Below are 9,342 nucleotides of genomic sequence, written 5' to 3' on the forward strand. Positions count from 1 at the left end.
ACCCCAACCACTTCTTAGCGCCTCCTGTCGGGTCTCTTCTCCAACCTCACCCTGCCGATGAGTCGCTCCAGGCGTCCGAGCAGGAGAGCTCAACTTGCCCTGCCTGCCTCCCAGATTCACAAGTCCAGAGAACGTCTCCAGACGTGGACTGCATGGAGAACCACAAAAGTATTCCATCCTGGGGCCCTCAATCGCTTTAATACTCACGTCTAATTGTTTGATTGGTGTCACCTGAAAAGGGATAAAACGTTTTGATGAAAAGTTTGTTTTCCATATCAGCTTCTTGTCTTCGATGCTCCACTAGGGTAATTACTTCATTTTATTCACCAGCACGAGAGAATACTTAGTAAGATTTGAATATGGATGGGGAAAAAAAAATGTTCATATGGCATACTGAGTTTCTGCCGTACCAATAAAATAGTGCAAATGTAGCACTAACATTTTTACTTTCATCCGCCATTTTCTGAGAGAAAGTAGGCAGGACGAGCTGTTGTGTCGTCTGAAATGGAAACGATACAAATGTGAACCATTTTTGTTTGGTCTGTTCACAAAATGTCATTTATTTTATACTTTCACCCCCAGTAAATAAACAATAAAGACCCCATCTACTCACTGGGCGAATAAATCTAAAATGACTTCTTTTTTTTTTTTCCTTTGTACAGTTGGACTCAGTAAAACTGGACCAAGACAAATTTAAAAAGAAAATAAAGTCATCTCACAGTGTTGCAGGAGTCATGATAATAATAATAATAAACTGCAATAAAAATGGTTCAGTGTACAAGACATATCACATGCTTCATGAACACCACTTTTTTTTTTTTTTTTAATATATATATATATAAAACGCCACCATACAAAACAGCAGCACAATTTTTAATGACAGCGGTTTCAATATTTACATCATGATTTCAACAAAAGACAATGGAAAAAATGCAATCGCTTGTAATTTCCACTTTGTACCAAACCCAGTACAATATTATACAGCAGAGGGCAGCAGAGCAATCGAAATGTGGATTGAAATTTCAGCTCCAGATGAGGAGACGTCTTCAGGTTAAGTCCCTCTTACACTAAATCAAGTGAGTCAACTAATGAGCACATTAACATTTGATTTTCTTTAATTAAAAATTTGAATCCCGAACTGTTCATTGTTAGCATTCTAAAATAGATTCTTTGACAAGAATTAATGGAAATAAATTGTATTTTTATTATTAGTATTATTATTTTTTATTTTTTTTTTTGGGGGGGGGGGGGGGGTAAAAAGGACATATTTTAGATGTGTCTACAAATTTAAATTGGGGGTGTGGGGGGTCACCATAGGCACCTTTCCATGGTAGCATATATAAAAACATTTAAAAAAAATAAAAAAAAAAAAAAAAAAAAAAGAGGGCAAAGAAAATACTAAACACACTTGGTGATGTGTTTAACTTTAATATTGATTATCACAGTGGATGGATTTCAAAATTCTACACACCCCTGTCTAAATGCTGTACATAACGCTAAGGTGACCTATAACCTATAAAATGCAAATCCATGGATTTTTACAAATCTCCAAGAGTCCAAAGTAAAACTAAGATGAGAGAATGTGGTTGTGTTTAGAACAGACCAATTACATTCAAACTCGTTAAAAGGGAGCCCGCACATGCCTGCAACCATTTCAAGTCCCTTTGATTAAAACCAAATCAAGTTCAGATGTTCTCGTAGGCTTTACCTGACTTTTTTTTTTTTTTTTTCAACAAAAGCATGGCACTGTTTTGCCTTACCTGAAAGTGGGGCCTTCGTGAAGGTGGAAGGAATTGTGTACAGTTCCAAATGTGAGTCAGTTATAGCACAAAACATTTAGGCTTCTTCTTAAAAACAAACAGACAAAAAAAAAAAAAAGACTAGAACAGCTGAACTTTATTTGGGTTTAATCAGATGCACTTTAAATGGTGGCAGGTGTGTGTTGACTCCCACTTAACATAGGTTTGAACGACTGTTTCATTTTAAACATCCACATCACAGTTGTAAGACTTTTTCAACCACATCATTATTTTTTATTTACTATATTTTTACTCAAATTCTCTAAAATATTTATTTTTAATGCACATAAATTGTGGAAAGTTTATGAATAATTTATTTGGGCCTCCATATTTCTTAAATATAATCAAAACCTGGCATTCGAACAGGGGTGTGTAGACTTTTTATAGCCACTATGTACTCACTGTGTAAGTCAATTCTCATTCATTCCTATAGCAAGGGTCCATCTTGAATATACTTTCGCTGACCTTCCAGCGAAATGTTTCTGTAAAAGTAACAGCAATTTTCTCTTGCAACTCCCTTCCTATCTAAACAAGATTACGGCCCGCTGAGCTCTCGTTATTCTTTTCATCACAACACTTTGTCCCAGTGCACAAGGTCACGCACTCTATGAGCTCAGGGAGCGCGATCAGTTTGATGAGAAATGGAATGTACGGGATATAGCACTTGCAAGAAAAGTTACAGGTGAATGAACGGTCAAATGTGATTGCACGACACTTGTAAAAAACAAGCCACATGGACACAAATGAATGGCTAAACAGTATAGTACATTTTATACACCATGTTCCCTATTACACACTTTGATATGATCTCTTTAGGCAGTACATTAGGGGCCAGTTTCGAGAAAATTGCCATTTATTGCTTGTGCACAAATAGTAATGTGGTTGGCGTGCCTTCCTTGTCATCAAGTGACAAATCAAATCAAGTAAATCTTTTATTTGCCCATTTCTGAAAATGCATTCATGAACAAGCCATTCTGCAGGTTTCTGGAGCCGTGACATTATCTGATAGGCTGGGTGAAGATCCAGAGCCACTTTCAAGTGACTGTTGGACTACACCGTCTAAAACAGTATCACACGGAGAGACCATCAAGAAGGAAACAACCACATCGTGTATGTGTGCGACACCCTTGCTGTCATGTCAATGAATGCCAAAAAGGTAAGCATTTGGATTATTCTGAAAATGCTATCCTGTTAAAACAATTAATTCGCTAAGTGTGAACATAAATTAGAATCCTTAACGTAATAATGGCACGCCTAGTTTAAATGTGGCTTTTAGCTTGTTTTGGAAAAGACAACGTTTGTTATGGAATTTGTAGGAGTTCCTCGGTTGACAACGGTCGCGACATATAAGGTTCTTTAAACCTTGTTATGAACTGCACACAAAGACAACATACAGGTGGTTCTCTGTTTCTGACGGCAATATAACCTCAATTTGTACTGTATGTTAAATTGCCACAATTATGGCAAACATTTGTATGAAAAACAACGGTCAGAAATATAAATAATCAAAAACATACAATGTTAATTGATGACTATCAATTGTATGTAAGTGGTACAAATGGGAAAGTGGTTTGGGTATAAATGAAAAATAAATGAAAAATAGATTGTAACTGAGCGTGACAATGTATTTTCACGCCACTGGGAAAACTAGTTAATTGCACACCGTTTATATCCTTGAAACGTCTTGCGTCGATTCCGTTGAAAACCGAGGTCCCTTCTAACAGTGATTTGTTTGTTGTCTTCAGTGTTTCGTAGAGAATTTGTGGTCTAAAGAGTGAGTTTAAAAGAGATACTGACTAAAATACTAACACTATAAAACGTGTTTTCATTGGTTGTTTTTGAAATTCATCACAACTCTCAAAGCACGCACGGATGTTACGTTTACGCCTTAACAGTTTCATATGACTGAAGTCTGTTTTTCTCCCAAAATGTCACGGCAATGTGTTAAATGTTGCAAGCACAAAGAGCAACTGATTAATGTCCTTGACATTTAAAAACAGCATTACGAAACGAACACTATACAATTAAGTGTGTGTGTAGTTGGGTTGGGGTTCATGTGTCCTCTCAACATTCACATCTTAAGTGTTCTCGAGCAAGACAGCCATCGTTCAAGTGTCCTAATTTCTGGATGAGCACAGTAGCATTAAACAAAAAACGAAGTAAAAGCTCTCCAGGAGGATCAAATCATCTTCATGTTGAACTTGCGGGCACCGCCCTGCCCTCCGCTGGTGGTCGGCCCGTCCACCTTTCGGAAAGAGTATTCAACAGAGAAATTATTTTTGTGCTGTCCTCTTCCGCGACTCCACACAAAGAGCAGAATGAAACAGAAGAGGACCACCCCCAGGAACATGATACAGCCCATCGCTGTGGAGATGAGGATGGTCTTCAGGTCCAGCGTGAACTTCAGGAAAACTCTTGTGTCATTAAGGTTCGTGTCGTTAAGGTCTCCGGCGTAGTAGGTGCGGTTGGCCATGAGGGCGGCGTCTAATGGCAGCCCGCTGACGGTGAGTGTGGCAAAGTATGTGTCATTCCCTCCAGCGTTACTTGCAATGCAGATGTAGGTTCCGGTGTCCATCACCTGGGCGTACCTGATTTCTAAGGTGCCTTCCTTTAAGACCGTCAAACGGCCGCTGCTCTTCGTAGTGATGCGACGCCTCTGTGGAGATATCCAGAAAATCACTGGCGTGGGCTCGCCCTCCGCCCTGCAAACGAAGGACACCACCTGCCCTTCGCGAGCCGATACCTGCTGCAGTTTTCTGTTGCGGATTTTGGGCTTCTGGCAGGTGAAGTGGTCAAAGAGAGCTGAGTCTGAGAAGGCGCCCAAAGCCCGCCCCTGCACCTCCAAGGGTGTTATGCACACCGGGGAGGCGCCGTCAAAATTCAGCGTCTTCCTACGCTGAAGGATCCAAAGTAAGCGGCAGTCGCAGGCCAGAGGGTTGCCGTCCAAACGGAGGGTCTCCAGAGTGTTGACCGACTGGAAGGCTCCCTCCTCCAGAGTCACCAAGTTGTTAGCGGAGAGGTTAAGCAGACGGATTTGTCGGAGACCGCCCAGAGCATATGGCTGCACTGTCACCAGTCTGGTGCTGACCAGATGCAGCTCCTTCAACCGGAGCAGGTCTCGCAGTGACCAAGATTCCAGGACCGAAATAGGATTGAAGGATAGATTGAGGCTGGTGAGGTGGGCGAGGCTTCGTAGGGCCGATGTGGGCACGGAGGTGATATTAGTGTGCGTGATGGACAGCCATGACAAGTTGAGACCCTGCAGGCTGTGGGGGATGATGTATTCCAGAAAGGGCCAGTGATCGATCTCCAGGCCTCTCAGGTTTCCAAGCCTACGGAAGTTCTGGTCCTCTAACGTGGAGATGCCAAGGTAACGGAGCCGCAGGGTTACCAGGTTGTGAAGGTACGACAAAGACTGACTGGACACAGAAGTCAAGTTGCACCTCTCGATGGTCAACTCTCTCAGTGCCACCAGACCCAAGAAGGCCTTGTTGGAGATATACACCAGATCGTTGTCTCCAACTTCTAGGTTCCTCAGATTCTTCAAGTCTTGGAAAGTAAAGTCCAAAATAATCACAAGTTTATTCCCGCTAAGGTCCAGAGAGGTGAGGTTCGAAAGGTGGGAGAAAGCCCCCATGGGGATCAGTTTTAATTGGTTACCTCTCAGCGAAAGCGACTGCAGGCTCTGGAGACTAGAAAAAGCATTTGGTTCCAGGACACTGATCATGTTCTCGCTGAGATCCAGTTTCTCCACATTGGGAAATGACAACAGGTCTCCATGCTCCACCCAGCGCAGCTTATTCGCACTCAGGTCCAGGATCCTGGTGTCCACTGGGATACCGTCAGGCAACGCAGACAATCGCTTACCGTGGCAGGAGACAGACTTGAGCCTGGCGGCACACTCGCAGCGCTGTGGACATACCTGACCCCGGGTGGGCCACACATTGAGCATCACCAGCAGGATGAAGAAGGGCAGGAGCCAACCCACATCCTGTCCGAGGTTGACCCCCATTGCACCCCTTCTGCTTTCTCCTCCGCCACCTCCTACTCTCTGAGCTACAATCACTGGGCCAAACACCTGAGAAGACAAGATGGAAAGAATTAGATTAGTTAAACAGTTACACAAAACAACGCAGATTTTTTTTTATCTTCATGTTGGCAAGCTACTTCCTGGTATACGGAAAACGATGTCAGGCAATGCCGTACCAGACGCAACCATTGCGGTGCTTTTTTTTTTTTTTTTTTTGTTAGGTTTTGCTGATCCATCTGGTTGTTAGTTAGCAGGTTACTTTTGGATTCACAGAGAAGAACTACACACAACTACCTTGCCTTTCGGGGTCAGTGAAAAAGAATGTGGATGTGGTGACATTTTTGCTTTATTATACCTTTTCTTTTCTTTTAGAGAGACCCCAAAGATGTCAAGGAAAAATTTCTGAAATGTTTAACCACCCCTCCCGCAAACGAGATACTTGTCGTAGTACAAAGACTGACCTGTAAGAGGCAGCATGGAGCCACAGGACAGCAACATGGGCAGAAAATACAAAGAAGAAGCTAGGCTAATTATTAGCTTACCGAGGAAATACCTATTTTATGTCATAACCAACCAAAGTGGCTCAGCCGAAATCCGGCTTTTGACCATACAAACGTATATATGTGCATTTTATCCATGTTATCCTCAAGGTTTCATATACCTTTGAGCTTAATTCTGATTACATGTAGCGATCAAAACAGCATCACTCCCTTTTTACTTCACAAACTGACCTATCACAGCAGGAGTGTGAAGTCGGCCGTTTACGCCTTGCAAATAGCTGGAAGGCCAAAAGGCCACTGATCAAAGCATGTCAGGCTCGATATATCACAGTCAATGCATCCCAGCTGAGGCACGTACAATACTTAACTCGTCCTTTTATATCCTTTGGATAGTGCATTGATGTTTGTGCATCCCTTTATATGTACAACCCTCCCGAAATACCAACAGACAGACTTTGAAAAGTATGCGTCAAAGCAGTTGAATGGCTGGCAAAATCTCCTTCTGCCTCCGAGTCGAGGGATGGAAACTAGAGACAAACGCTTTTAACGAGCAGATGTGTTTGACATGATACAGCAAAAGAGAAAGTGTCTTTTACGGGCATTTAAAATGATCACCTGCTCCCGTTTCAGATGGCTTAATAACGCCTTTAATGTCCTTCACCTCAGGCGCTAATTTGCAATTCATCCTGACTCAGAGATGATTATTAGTCAGCCTGGAATGAAATGAAATGACTGAAAAATGCAAGTAGAGCTTGTATGATAGAGGGTGGAGGAGAATGGGGAAACAAAGGAAGACAATGGCACCTGGCACACACAGTCAAGGTACACAGTACATTTTTGTCATCAGGAATATTATTTTTTCATATTAACCAAAATCAATATTGCGAATTTAAACCATGTAAAAGGTACGGGCCAGCCTTATTAAGCACATATCCACATGAGAGAGAGCGGCTGGTCAGAGGGTGCCCGGGGCCCGGTCCCAACAGAGGACAGAGAGGTTGACACATTAGGTTACATCAGCGGTCACTCAAATCCTGGTGACAGAGTGACTGAACCAAAGACTAACTGAAACTGACATGTGGTTTTGTTTATACAGCTAGTTGATAAAATCGAGTGAGGACACCAAAAAGAAGTCATCCAACTCTCTGTGCAGGAAAAGTGTATTGACCAAAGTGCCCTTTTTACCAGTGTGTAATGCACATTGACACCGTCAGTTTCACACCATCTAGTACTGTCGGAAACTGCAATAACAACTCAGCCTTAAGGGCATCAGTCAGAGACATGCTAAAGCTAGCATAGAGGACAACGATGGTCTCCCGTATTCGACATGTAGGAGGAAGCAAAAAAACAGAGTGGAGACCATGGAGACTAGTCTAGTACGGCAGTGTCCAGAGCGAAGCCAGCTCGTTTATCTGCCAGGGTCAGGGGTAGGGCAGGGTTTCTACTTTCTGGATCTGGATTCCCCAACCCTTAAGACCACCAGTGGCTTATGCAAGCCAGGAAACCGGGCTGACCAGGTTCTAGAAATAGGACCATGTAGTAGCTGATTAGTTGTTAGTGCTCCTTCACCTACGTGTACATCGGAAGATTTGGAAAAGACCCTTGGAAAACCAGAGGCGGCAAATTCAGGTCTGGGAAGTACTGGTAAAAACATCACAGTTTGGTTTTAGTCACAGATGCTTCACAGGTAAAGGAGCTCCTTTACCTGCTAGTTGAGTAGAAGCACCTGTTGGTAAAGGCAAACTGTGGCAGGGTTTTTAACTTTCTGAACCTGGATTTGCCATCACTGTGGGAAATTATCATCTCACACTCACATTTAAACACCAGTTACAGAGTTCCCGGTTTCTGGTTTTGTTAGAGCTCATCTATTAGTTGACTGAAAAACTTGGACACTAGGCCAAGACTACGAAAAGACTTATCTAAAACAGCTAAGATTAAACGATCAAGATGACGGGGCCTCGCTGTGACTTCAATAAAACTTCCTTCTGACTTTCCGTTTTTACCCTGAGATTGTGAAAATCGTTGGGTGTAAGACCAGCATTAGTCAGTTTCGTCCTTTAATTACCTGTGACATTTTTCTCCACTATTTTCACCCCCGGTAGATTATTACTTCTGCTTCATCTAACCTTTGCTTTGACGCGAGCAGCCAGCTGACATTTGTTTTTTTGAGCAAAATCTTGGCCGTGTAAAGCTGACATTCACATTCTTGTAATAATGTGATGAACTTTGATGATAGCAGACATCTTCGGAAACTGAAGCCCGGCTACCCACAGGGTTACTCTCCTCCCCTACGACAGACACCACAATTAAAAATGTCTCCAGTTTCACAGCACCGTCCAAGACCTCAAGGTGTATCGCGCAGAGGGACCCGATGCCCGCAGACAACCTGGACGCAATACGAACGGTCTGCATTCATATGTTTGAAGAAGAACACCATGCGTTGACATTTAAAATGCTCGTCTCATATTTCGGAATAATGACGAACACACAACGTTCAATTTGCGTACAGGAATCGGCAGCTATGCCTGACGTTGTCATAGCGACGTGTTCATATGTGCCTGCTCTTTATCGTTGAGGCCATATGGACTTTCGAAAGATTGGACAGGAAGAAGACGATGTCGGTGCGGTCGTCAGCAGCAGCTGTCACACTTTTAACTAAGCATTAAGATGCATCGTGATGACAATTAGTCCAGTTACTTGGAACAGGCTGTTCAAAATAACCTTGGATAATGAGCCACATGCTGCTTCACCATGATTGTCTGATCACATGAGGCTGTTTTGGTGCATTTCCATTAGAGTCACGTTCTCACACACGCGCTCACAAACTTGACACCAAAATACACACAGACACCACTTTCGCTCCAGACGCACTCTCACACGCTAAACACCACATTAGACACCAGATTTTCTCATGCACTCATTCTCTCTCTCATACTCTTGTCATCTCTCATTCACTCATTTTTTTTCCTCTTGCTCACTTGCTTTTTCTATTTCATTCTCTCATTCTCTGTCT

General features: G+C 42.7%; 2 protein-coding genes across 4 annotated transcripts in view; both read right to left on the bottom strand.

The window, feature by feature from the left end:
- The window catches only part of atp8b3 (ATPase phospholipid transporting 8B3), a 98,364-nt gene extending 95,802 nt beyond the window's left edge, over positions 1–2,562 (bottom strand). For all 3 annotated transcript variants that reach the window (XR_013285321.1, XR_013285322.1, XM_077533915.1), the window contains exon 1: positions 1,761–2,562. The gene's annotated coding sequence lies outside the window, so the exon portion shown is untranslated. The remainder of the gene's footprint in view (positions 1–1,760) is intronic.
- Positions 2,563–2,718: 156 nt separating this feature from the next.
- The window catches only part of lingo3a (leucine rich repeat and Ig domain containing 3a), a 40,286-nt gene continuing 33,662 nt past the window's right edge, over positions 2,719–9,342 (bottom strand). The window contains exon 2 of the mRNA XM_077533917.1: positions 2,719–5,877. Within this exon, the coding sequence (XP_077390043.1) occupies positions 3,979–5,877 (1,899 nt within the window). The 3' untranslated portion in view covers positions 2,719–3,978. The remainder of the gene's footprint in view (positions 5,878–9,342) is intronic.

This window comes from Festucalex cinctus, chromosome 10 (genome assembly GCF_051991245.1).
Source record: "Festucalex cinctus isolate MCC-2025b chromosome 10, RoL_Fcin_1.0, whole genome shotgun sequence".
NCBI classification, from domain to species: domain Eukaryota; kingdom Metazoa; phylum Chordata; class Actinopteri; order Syngnathiformes; family Syngnathidae; genus Festucalex; species Festucalex cinctus.